Below are 12665 nucleotides of genomic sequence, written 5' to 3'. Positions count from 1 at the left end.
TAGACTGTAGATAGACTCTGAAGCTATTAAAACATGTTCATAGTGATTAAAAAAAGGTAGGAACTCAATGGTTCTTTCCCAATTGCCTTTTTTCCCCTAATAACCAATACCTAAACACTTTAATTTGTTTTTTTATTTCCCCTAGTGGTGGCAAAACAATCCTACTCATCTTTGGGGGTGGGCAGGGATTGGGGGGAATCTCTGCCATTGATTTCTGTGCTGGGAACATAGCAAGACAAAAAGCTCCTTGGGCTAGCCTGTTGTCCAGGAGTAGGGATTTTGGCAGCTGCTTTAATTTAAGAGTTTGGCTTCCTGATGAGGGCGCTGGTCTCTCTTGGGTGTTGGAGAAGGGAGAGGTAAAGAGGGCGGGAATCTCATTTAGATTCCAGAGAAAGAGAAACCAGGAAGTAAGGAGAAATTATTAGAGTCTGTTCACAGCTCAGGATGTTAAAGGCAATCGTCCTGGCTTGTTGGTTACTCATTAGCAAAAAGGAAAGAGCACTGGGGGTCAGGACTGGTCGAAAGACGGAGACAGACCTGAAGCAGGGAGAGAGCTCCTGGCAAAGGCAAGGCGTGGAGGTCTTACCTGGAGTTAACATCTTTCTCTTGTTAACTTTTTCTTGGGACAAAAGGCAAGGGGACTCTTTTCTGTTCTCAGACGTTTGTCTAAATAAAGCCTTCTTAATTTTATTTTTGTCGTGGGATTCCAAAGCAGACAAGAAGAGGCGTCTTGTCACTGAGCAGCTGCCCAGCTCCCACTCGGCTTTGCTCTGGGACAGCAGCTACAGCCACAGAAAGCAAGCTGACGAGTCTCTCCAAGCAGCCAGGTCTGCCTGACTGTTGGGAAACAGGGTTTTGCACACTCTCTGAAGCCTAGTGAATTGGTGCTGATTTCAAAGCTGCCCAGTGGAGGAAGAGAAAGTGAATCTGCAGAGATAAAGGGGAGAGGGAGAAGCCCCTCTCCTGTCCTCCTCTCTGCGACAGGGCATCATGGGCAACGTCTGCCTGAGGCTCTGGGTATACTTGAAGTCCTATCTCCCCTGCTTTGTCCAGGAGGCAGACAAACAGGTGGTGAATGAGAATGCAGCTATCCCCTGCCCCACTAATGCTCCCAGGCCACAGGGCCACTACTTTGTGGCCCTGTTTGATTACCAGGCTCGGACTGCAGAGGACCTGAGCTTCTGTGCAGGTGATAAGCTCCAAGTCCTGGACACTTCCCATGAGGGCTGGTGGTTCGCCAGGCACTTGGAGAAAAAGGAACACCGCTCTGGCCAGCAGCTGCAGGGATATATTCCTTCTAACTATGTGGCTGAGGACAGAAGCCTAGAGGCAGAGCCGTGAGTAGTACAAACCCACATTTTGTTTCTCGACTCTCTGAGGGTGGGTAATGAGTTTTCCTTCTTACCTATCTGCAACTCTCTATTTTCCAAAAAGCTGCCTAGAAACTATGAAGAAGTATGGATAAGAACCTTCTATTTGAAACATACCTCCCCCTGCTAAGTGAGAGTGAACTGGGCAGATTATTGTGGTTGATAAGACTTCTATTTCAGTATGTAAACTCACAGACTCTAGGTGCATCTTCATCAACATCAACAAATTGTGCATTTAATATTCTATCTTTTCTTTGGCTGTAAAATAAGTCATGTCTCCCTCACTTTAACAACAGAATTGCATTTCATTTGCACGTATATCATAGATATTCCTTAAGCCATGCTTTCAAATCTAAAGTCTCTCTCTCTCTCTCTCTCTCTCTATCTCTTAACATTTAAAGCATCAACTCCAGCCCTAACTTAATCTTACTCCCTTTTCATTCTGATAGGCACAGACAGTAACATTTAGACATAGACATATCTCTATGTCTATATTTAGACATATTATTATTTTAGACATAGGAAGTAACATTTAGAAGATCCTAATTTTTCACTACATTTTCATGACTAGACATTTTTCTTTGAGTCCTGAATATAAAGTTGTATTACCCAAATTATGGTATTTTTTTATTATGATTAAAAATTTTCCACCTATACATATTCAGGAAGTTTTTAAAAAAGATTTTATTTATTTATTTTTTAGAGAGAGGGGGAGGGAGGAAAAAGGGAGGGAGAGAAGCTTGACCAGGAATCAAACTGGTGACGTTTTGGTTCACAAGCTGGTGCTCAGTTCACTGAGCCACACCAGCCAGGGCTATTTGGTAAGTTTTAACAAGAAAATAATGACAACATTTCCCTAGAGAAGATAAAGACTTTACCCTGATACTTGGATAAATGTTATGAATTATAGTGGACCCAAAGAGGAAAATTGCAAGTACAGGGTCTGGCACAAATAATGCCCCTCTTTTAAATGACAAAATCTTTTGTTACAAAACCATAGGCATGTAATTCTGCAACACAACAATATCACACTCAAGCATACCATATGATATTTTAGGTGAAATGTTCAAATTGCTGTCCATCTTGTGCAAGACATTCATGTACCCTATTAACCACACTCAAGCAAGCCTTACTTCTGCTGAAACCTGTATTTATTCAATTATCCATCCATCTATCAGTCTGTCTGTCCATCCATCAGTCAGTCTGTCCATCAATTAATGCAAGTGCTAGGCATAGTAGTGGCATGGTGAGTGGGAGAAGGGGAAAATCATGGTAGTGGTGGTTGAATATAAAGTAGATAAAACATGATCTTGACAATGGAAACTTGAGGTCTGGTGGGTTAAGAAGCAAGTGGGGGTCTGTTATTGGCCCTAACCTCGTTCCTGCCTGGTTGCAGTGAAACCCAAGACTGGAATGTTTCTCAGGACTCATTTTATAGAATGGATTCTTAGTAGAGGAACCATTGGGGATGCATTCATTTTCTCATATTTTTCTTCTTATGTGGACTGTAGTGTTCTTTATTGGTTCAGGGAAGAAAATGGTAGGGAAGAGCCATGGAGCGCTGTTGCTGCTTTTCAAACTCAAATCCAATTACAAAGGGCTTACAGTGGTTTTTGAAATTCTTTGCAACGCTAAGAGTCTGTAAATGTTGGGAAGGGTTTTATTTTAGGCCTAAATAAAGCTGAATGAAAATAGAGACTTTTGGAGAGTAGAATTGATCAGTTTTCAAATGAGAAAATCACCTGCATGGATATATATATTCTGTGATAATCTATAGGAAATACTATATATTGAGTGCTTACTTATGTGCATTTATGTTTTCACTACTATGATTTCCATGTAAGGTATGGCATCATGTATATTTTATTCTTAGCATAAAATATGTATACCATTAGAATGAACCGTACAATATTAACACTAATGCCTTGAATCTATAATTTATGACTTTTAAATATATTAAATTCATTTAACTGCTTAGGGCCTCCATTTTCTCCTCTGTAAGGTCTCTGGATTATCTGATGTTTCCTATGTAGTAATTCAGCTATGTTCATACTTGACATACTTAAAGAAAGCATGTCCTGAAACAAGACAAGCAATTCAAAACTGATAATATTCTGAGGCTGAAGCACAGTGTCTTTACTTATTCAGAGTCTTCTTAATATACACAGAAAAGCAACCAAAACATTGTGGCTATTTTTTGATTCTCAGGGGCTATGTGTGGCCAAGAATACTTTTTCCCTCTATGCGTGACTCCTGACCTTTCCTCTTGGGATTAGTTCTCAGCAGTGTTCCCACGTGTCATTACTGTCCTAGATCTCTATAGTGGGCTTCCCTTGGGATCTTCACATCCACAGGAAGAAAAGCTTGATGCCCACAAGTTGCTGCTGCTGTGCCTCCTGGTCAGAGCAGGCCCCTTGTTTCTTCTAAGTGTTCACCATGGCCTTTGCCTGTGAACCCAGATTACCAGTGAAGGTCTTGCCATCAAATGGCTAAACTGCTTCATTACTTTCAGTGCAGGTAGCTGTGGCTTCTAGAATTCCACTCTATTTCAAGTAGAAGTCATATTAAGTTAACAGTTTTTGGAGCGAGGGTGCACAACTGGCCCACAGAGTACCTTAATAACTTGGAAATGATAAAAAAACGACTTCTTTTAATATCTGCCTTCTGTGAGTTTTTCAAACTTTTTCATTTTTTTTCCTAATGAATATTGTGAAAGTTAATGCAGTTTATTTTACAATGAGCTCAATATATAGCATTCAGTAATGATTATTGCTTATATTCACATGTGTGCAATGAGAGGTAATGGAGTCATCTAATTCCTAACTAGACTAGTTTAATGTAGTGCATAACAGTATTCATATATTTGTGTTTTTATTCTTGACTTGCATTAATAAGAAAACAGTGCAAATACTTCTGGAGTTAGTGCCAGGGACAAGAGTTGAAAGTGTTAGTGTTTGGTGTGTTGGTTTGTTTGTTTTTAATGCTAGGAAATAGAGATGTCAAATAATGAATTAGACTATTGTTAAAAGATAAACTTATTTAATAATTGATTATTATTCCACCTATAAATGCTTTCTCTTTTCTGAATATCTTGTATTAAGCAATGTAATAAACTTACTCTCCCCCAATTTTTTCTCTAGGGTTTGTTTCTCAGGACCAGAAAGATTATTATTTATTTATTTTCCAGTTTCATTGAGAAAAAATTGACATATACATCACTATATAAATATAAGGTATACTGCATGATGGTTTGATTTACATACATTGTGAAATGCACAGCAGAGTAGGTCCAGTTAACATCCAACTTCTCACATAGGTACAATATAAAGAAAATCAAGAAAAAAGAAAAACGGAAAAAAAATTTCTCCTTGTGATGAGAAGTCACAGTATTTGCTCTCTTAATAACTTTCCCATATATCATAAGCAGTGTAAGCTTTAGTCATTATGTTTTACCTTACTTTCCTAATACTTATCTTATAACTGGAATTTTGTACCTTTTGACCACATTCCTCTATCTCTGGTAATTTTTTGTCTTCCTGGTGATGGCTATTCTAGCAGGCATGAGGTGATATGTCATTGTGGATTAACTTTGCATTTCTGTAATGACTAGTGGTGTTGGGCATATTTTCATGAGCTTGTTGGCTTTTCATATATCTTCCGTGGAGTCAGGTCCTTTGCCCATTTTTTAAATTGCATTATTATTATTATTTTTGTTATTGAGTTGTATGAGTTCTTTACATAGTTTTGGTATTAACCCCTTATCAGATATATGGTTTGCAAGTATTTTTTTTATCATTCTGTGGGTTTTCTTTACACTTTGTTGAAAGTTTTTCTTGCTGCACAAAAGCTTTTTAGTTTGATATAGGTCCCTTTGTTTATTTTTAATATTGTTGCTTGTGCTTTAGGTGTCATATCCAAAAGATCATTACCAAGACCCATGTCAAAGAGCTTTATTCCTATATTTTAATCTAGCAGTTTCATGGTTTTAAGTTTTACATTTAAGTCTTTAATCCATTTTGAGTTAATTTTTGTGAGTGGTGTAAGGTATGGGTCCAGTTTCATTTTTTCTTTTACAAGTCAATATCCAATTATTCCAATGCCATTTTTTGAAAAGACTGCCTTTTCTTCATTGAGTATTCTTGGACTCTTGTCTTGTATTAGTTGACCATAGTCTTCAGTTTATTTCTGGGCTCTTGCTTCTGTTCCACTGGTCTATATTTCTGTTTTTATGCAAGTACCATACTATATTGATGATAATAGCTTTAGAGAATAGCTTGAAATCAGGCCTTTTGTTTTGTTCTTCATTCTCAGGATTTCTTTGGCTATTCAGGGTCTTTTGTGGTTCCATATACATTTCAGGAGGCTATTCTACTTTTGTAAAAAATGCCATGGGATACAGAATAACTTTGCATTTATTTATTTATTTATTTATTTATGTTTTCAATGTCTTTTATCAATGTCTTCTGGTTGTCAGAATTGAGATCTTTCACCTTCTTAGTTAAATTTATTCTAGGTATTTTAGTGTTTTTGATGCTATTGTAAATGGGATCTATCGAATATTTATTTTTATTTGAGAAAATGCATTGTTATTGTATACTGATTTTTGTATGTGAATTTTGTATTCTGCATCTTTATTGAATGCATTGATTAGATGTAACAGGATTTTAGTTGAACCTGTAGGATTTTCTTTAAATGAAAGAGTGTCATCTGCAAATAGATATAATTTTTCTTTCTTTCTAATTCTGATACCTTTTACTTATTTATTTTTTGTTGCTTAATTGCTCTAACTATACTTCTAGTACTATGTTGAATAAGATTGGTGAAAATGAGCACCCTTGCCTTGCTCTTGATCTTAGGGGAAAAGCTTTCAATCTTTCACCATTGAGAATAACATTAGTAGTGGGCTGGTCATAGATGGCATTTATGCTGTTGAGATATGTTCCCTCTGTGCCTAATTTTTTGAGTTTTTCTAGTGAATGGATGCTGAATTTTGTCAAATGCTTTTCTGTATCTATTGAGATGATCAAATATTTCATTTCTTTCATTCTGTTAATATGATGTGTCACAATGATTGATTTGCTTATGTTGAACCATCCTTGTACTCCCAGGGATAAATACCACTTCATCATGTCTGGTATGTAATTCTTTTAATGTATTGCTTATTTTAGTTTGTTAGAATTTTATTGAGAATTTTTGCATCTATATTCATCAAGGATATTGTCCTGCTATTTTAATTTTTTCCCCTAGTAATGTCTTTTTCTGGTTTTGGTATTAGGATAATGCTGGCCTTGTGAAATGAGTTTGGGAGTGTTTCCTTCTTTTTGATTTTTTTTTTTTGAAGGGTTTAGGTTTGGTGTTAATTCTTCTTTAAAAGTTTGGTAAAAGTCACTAGTAAAGCCACCTAGTCCTAGGTTTTTCTTCATTGTGAGATTTTTGATTACTGATTCAATTTCTTTAGGAGTAATTGAATAAATCCATTCCTAATGATTTATTTTATCTGTGAAGTGAATGATTATATTTATCTTATCTTCAATTTGAATCTCAAGATGCTTTCATAGATGAGTGTTCTTCCACATCTTCAACACGGAATCCCTAAATAAACCTTCTCTTATTATGGTCTGATTATTCAGAACATCCTTTCCTTTTATATTATTCATGGAGTTTTTAGACCTAGAAAATAATGACATGTAAATTACATATCAATCTTAGAACCAAGAGCAACAACTTTAAATTCCATTGCCTTCATAGGAAAAAGTTCAAGTAATGCAACATATCGATGAAAAGCAAATAATCAACAATTGTATAATTTACTTCAAGCATCATTTATATACAAAGAGTCTATAAAGTCATTTGCCTCATTGTCTAGATGCTGTCCACACACTTTTATGCTATGTTAGGCTATGTTGGAAAGCTTCTTCTCTTCCTATTGCCATGTAAAGGTAGATTATTTCCAGTCCCTCTCCTAGTCACCATTTTATGGGCTGCCTTGAAAAAGAAAGTGAAAATATATATATTTGTAACTTGTAATTTTATTGGTAATTTATGCTTAAGGAATAAAAGTGTTAAAATTTTATAATGTATAAGGTAATGAGATTTCTTTTCACCTTGTTTAGGGTATGTTTTCTTAATTGTGTTTCTCTCTAATATGTCAGACTATAGTTCTTTCAAGATTTTATCTAATTTAAGTTTGTTGCCATTGTCTGACTTGATGAAAGCAGCGTGGAGAATAAAGTGGTATATTCTCAAAAAGAAAATTTTCTCACACCATCATTTTAAAGTGGAACTGCAGCTTCACTCTTTGGTGATTTGTATATTGCTGAATTTAATAATTATCCAAGACAAGTTGTACAGAGTGTTCCTGGTTATTTTCAATCTAGATATTAGTAGATTTCCTTATCAGCTGGGATATGAAGTCTGTTTTGAATCTTAAATTAAAGGTAGAGGAACAATGGTTTAAAAATGAATCAGAATATTCACAAACTATTCTAACATACTTACTTTGAGTAGTTTAAATCACTAGAAAATTGCCTGTAGGCAAGCAGTCCCAAAATTGTTCTTTATCCAGATCATTTTTTTCTTTCCCTTTGTACTAGTTTTCAGAGAAGAGTAAATGTATATATGAGGAAAATGAAAATAATGCATTTTCAGTTTCTTCCCTCTAGAACAAAGTACACCTAAATTCCATAATTTTAGAAACCAAGTAAAAAATAAGCCTACATATGTTAAGTAAAATATATTATAAGAATACATATGTCTGTTTATAAAATGTTTTGGATAAATCTATAAGAATTTTAGGACAAATAATTTAAATCAAGAAAAGCATATTTATTTGCCCAGAGATTAATTAGCAAAGCCTATTATTAAATGACTGCATTACCTATAGAATTATGATGGATTCTTCTTGCCTTATCCTTGGATGTAAAAATAACAATGACAAATATGTTGCTAAAATAATTAATTTATTATAAATTACATCTCAGGTATAATACATGATTTGTTATGTTAATATAACTGTACTATGCTTACATTAATATAATTGTGTTTATCTTAATTTTCTATATAATGAATTTTTGTGTAAATTTTACCATTTTTAAGAAAATGATAATGACTGATAAGTTAAAATAAATTTTATAAGAATGATGACCAAGTCATAGAAGTGAGGAAAAAGGAACCAGTTGAACTGCATTAAAACCACAGTTAAATTGTAAGTGTAGTTAACAGTCATTTAAAATAGCTGATTAATAGCAGTAAAACTTGATTACATGAATCTCAAAATACCTTTGAGAAGCAATGAAGTGACAATGGTATTGTCAAAGTAGACAAATATTCTAATTTTTCTTAAGCAACAATTGTGTCCTGTCTACTAGGTCTTGAGGCACCTAACCAATGAACCAACCAACCAACCAACAAACAAACAAATAAAAAAACCTGAACAAACAAAAAACAAAACAAAAACAGAAACAAAAACACAAGACTTTGCCTCAATTAAATCTGTTTGGTTATCAGCTTAGAAAATCCCCATCAGGTTCTGTAACTACCAATCTATATGGCAATTAAAAGTCAGAGTAATCTTTGGGTTTTTCTGGTGGGTATTTTAACTAGGTCCAAACAATAATATGGAGTTTTAACTGAAATATAATGCTGGTTGCCCTTTATGAACCTGGCTTTGTCATGACTTAGCTTGTGACTTTGAGCAATTTATTTGACCCCTCTGCCTCAGTTTCTTATCTGTAAAACAGGAATAAAAATAACACCTATTTCATAGGATTGTTATGTGACATAAATGGGATTATTTGTATAGGAAGAGTATACCGTAGAGAAACTGACAAATAATGAGGGTTTAATAAATGTTATTTATTATTTAGTTGGGCAGCTCCTTATTTCCGTCCACATGGATCATACTCCCCCACTCTAGCCTCAGCTCACATGTTGAGCATCTTTGAGCCTTTCTTCCATACTATTCCTCACCTGTGGTCTTGGGCTTTACACGGGCTGGATATTCCTCTCTCCTTTTCTTTTTCTGACCAGCCCTCATGAATCCTTTAAGTCTCATCTTGTTTGTTCCTTTCTCCCTGCAGCCTTTCCTCATATTCTAGACTGCATTATGTGTTCCTGCTTAGAGCTTTTTACCTCCTTTGTCATTATTGCAAATTTATTTTCTGTAAGAACATAAGCTCAGGATGCGGTAGGTGGGAAGGAGAGCCATTTATTGCCTCAAGCCCCAGAGCTTCGTGTGGTGCCTATGCATAATCAGCACTCATAAATATTGATTGGGTAAGTGAATAATTAAATGAATGATTGCTTATCTAAAAATCCCTGGTATTTTAAGGAGCGGCTTACAGAGCCATCTCTTTCCTTCAACTGTTCCTCTCTGAGTTGTTTTTCATGCTACCAGGAAAGTCTCCTGAGTTTCCTTATTAAAGGCATAGGCTCCTTTGCATTCTTTTCTCATTGAATTGTTCCTGCCTTAATTTTTGGTTAGACCCATAGTCATAACAGCATAATCCAAGCCCCCAGAAATTAGTGACTCTAATCCACCCCTGGGGAAAAAAATTTAAGGGTTGCAGACAGGTTCAAATATTCTTTGTAATGTAGGATGAATATGAAGCCAGGAGCAGATTGTGAATCTCATTGAAGTGGTATCTAAAAATCACATTTATACTTATTAAACTTTGGGTATATTTAGAATAAAAGAATTATTGGCTTGCAGTTTTAAATGGACAGAAAACCAAAACCCTATTTACAAAATAATGCTGCGGGCCAGACTTGTACGCTCAGTTTTTGTGCTCATCATACATAATTTCAAATTATTATGTACATAATATATTTTTCAGTTTGTGCATGCTGAAAATTTGACTATTTTACTAAATATTAATAGATATTTTGCTGTTACATTCTAAAATATTACCTAACAAAATAATTATTGTTCTTTTTATTCGTCTTCTTACTAATTAGCTGCTAATTTTTCTGCAGCATCCTCTGGCTCCCATTTTTAATGGGGCTTCTTAGTACTTTCTCGTACTGGAAAGGCTGGGCCAGTTTTTCTGGGGAAGGTAGTTATGCAGATTAATACCAGCTTGGATGACCTCCTTGTGGCTATTTTCCTGGAACCTGCAACTTTAGAATTAGTTTATGTGGATATTTCTCTGAAGATTAATGTAACAGGAAAATTTTGCTAAAATGCATAGATGCAAATGTAGGTCATGTGGTCTATATTTCCTACCTTCTTGCTTATTTGGCTCATTTCAAATGCTATAATAGGCTCTTGTGTAAGATATTTTTGTTATAATGACATTTTTTTCTACAAAGTTTTTCAGTTAGATTTTCTCATTTAAACATTGAATTAATTTAGTTTTAGATTCTTTAATGTTTTTATTTTTTGTTTTTTATTCATGCAGCATATTTTATAGTGTCTTTAAATTCAGACTGGATTTTTCAGTTAGGGGTTTATTTCATTAATACTGAGCCTTTTTTAGGGTTAAAAGAACGTAATTAAAGGAGTACTATTATTAAGAACTTAGCAATTCAAGAAATGTTATTACTAAGAACTTTTGAACTTTATATCAGATGTCTAATTTGAAAGACATTTAGAATCTTATATCAAAATAAATATTTCTATTATACAAATTTTTCCTATCACATTGTCAGCATGGTTTGATCGATTCAGAAGAATCCTATATGGTTCCCATTGAAGACCAATTTTGTTGATAGACTGAAAGTAACTCTAATGCTATTCTAATCTCACTGTGTCTTTTTGCCATTTCTGAATATTATTCAATTACAACACACCAAGATCCCCATTTCAGAAGGGATATAATCCTGTAAGCCCAAGAATTTTGCCGCTTATAAAGTCACTGCCAGGAACCCATCTTTGCAGGATGCTTGTGTCATTTCTGTGAAGTAAGACTCAGGCCACCTTCTCCAAAATCTTTTCAGCATTTCTAGTCATTGAAGAAGATGGAGTCTATGTGATTCATGTATTCATTCAATAAATTTTTTCATATATTTGCTTTATTAAAGGCACTGATTTTTGTATAGTGAGAGATACCAAAATGAATAAAATGGTGCTTCTTCCCTAGAGAATTTTACAACCTCTGGAGGTAATACTAATACCGAGAATGTATGTTAATGGCGTTCAACCACAAACCACCAGGAATCCACTGCAGGGGTTTATTAGTCATTGCAGGGAAGGAGAGCATGCACCATGGATAATAGCAGAGCATCTCAGGGAGACTATGTTAGAAAGGTGCATTATAACATTAAAGATATATGATTTGGGGGAGGGTTTAAGAAACAAGACTTTACTCTAGAATTGATTGTGTGAGAGAGTGGGAACAAATGTATGATCTAATATCTTAGTTCGAGATTAAGCTATAATTGGTAAAGAAACAACACTTCCTTGTATTAACCAAAGTAAGCGAATGTTTGGGCATTTTTGTGGTTGGACAATGTCCATGTTACTATGGGTCTTCAGACATGATTAAGAGCGGTCTGATCTTGTTTTCTGATCTGTTATGGTCACAGGGTGGCCTTGTCTGATGTTGATGTTCTGTGAGATTGTTTATGTTCAACAGGAGAACAGCAAGGCCTAGTCCTACGTGCCAAACCATCGCCTGGATGCCAGGGACTGCTTTGTCTTTTTCATCTAACATAACACAGATGCTGATGAATGTTATGAGTAGCACAAACTGTCCATCATGAAGTGTGCAGTTGAAAAAAATTGTGTAATGAGTGAATGAAAAAGACAAATATGTGAATGAATGTGTACAGAGGTAGAAGAGATCAGTCCTGGATGGGGGAAATCACACCTTTTTTTTTAGGGCTCAACTCACATGGCCCTTTTTCAAGAAGCTTTTTCTAACCCTCATAATTTGTTCTCATGATTTTGTATTTCTTGTGAGTAGAGCACTAGTTAATAATAACTGATGTTTATTGAGGACTTACCATTGCACTACTCACCACACAAATAACTTCACTTGCATTACCTTATATATTACAACCTTATGAACAAAATACCTTTATTACTTCCACTTACAGATGAGGAGACTGAAGCTAGGAGAGTTGAAATAAACTCCTCAAAGCTACACAGCTAATAACTAAAGGGACCAATAGTTGCTTGCTTACAGCCTGCCTCCAGCAACTGTACTTTTATCATACAATTACTAGTTGTAAAATTTCTGTCTTCCAAATAAGATTGTGAAGTTTTTGAGGGAAGGATACCTGTGTTTCCTATATCATGCCTGGAAAACTATTTAAGACGTTTTCCTGCTCCAGAGAATATATCATCTCAAGAGG

General features: G+C 35.1%; 1 protein-coding gene across 1 annotated transcript in view; it reads left to right on the top strand.

Moving 5' to 3' along the window:
* Window positions 1-990: 990 nt before the first annotated feature.
* The window catches only part of FRK (fyn related Src family tyrosine kinase), an 86272-nt gene continuing 74597 nt past the window's right edge, over window positions 991-12665 (top strand). Inside the window, exon 1 of the mRNA XM_054568901.1 lies at window positions 991-1337. Coding sequence (XP_054424876.1) covers window positions 991-1337 — 347 coding nt within the window. The remainder of the gene's footprint in view (window positions 1338-12665) is intronic.

Source organism: Pteronotus mesoamericanus, unplaced genomic scaffold, assembly GCF_021234165.1.
Source record: "Pteronotus mesoamericanus isolate MK-2021 breed Mesoamerican mustached bat unplaced genomic scaffold, CSHL_Meso_final contig_20, whole genome shotgun sequence".
Classification (NCBI taxonomy): domain Eukaryota; kingdom Metazoa; phylum Chordata; class Mammalia; order Chiroptera; family Mormoopidae; genus Pteronotus; species Pteronotus mesoamericanus.
This window is presented reverse-complemented; position numbering and strand designations above follow the sequence as displayed.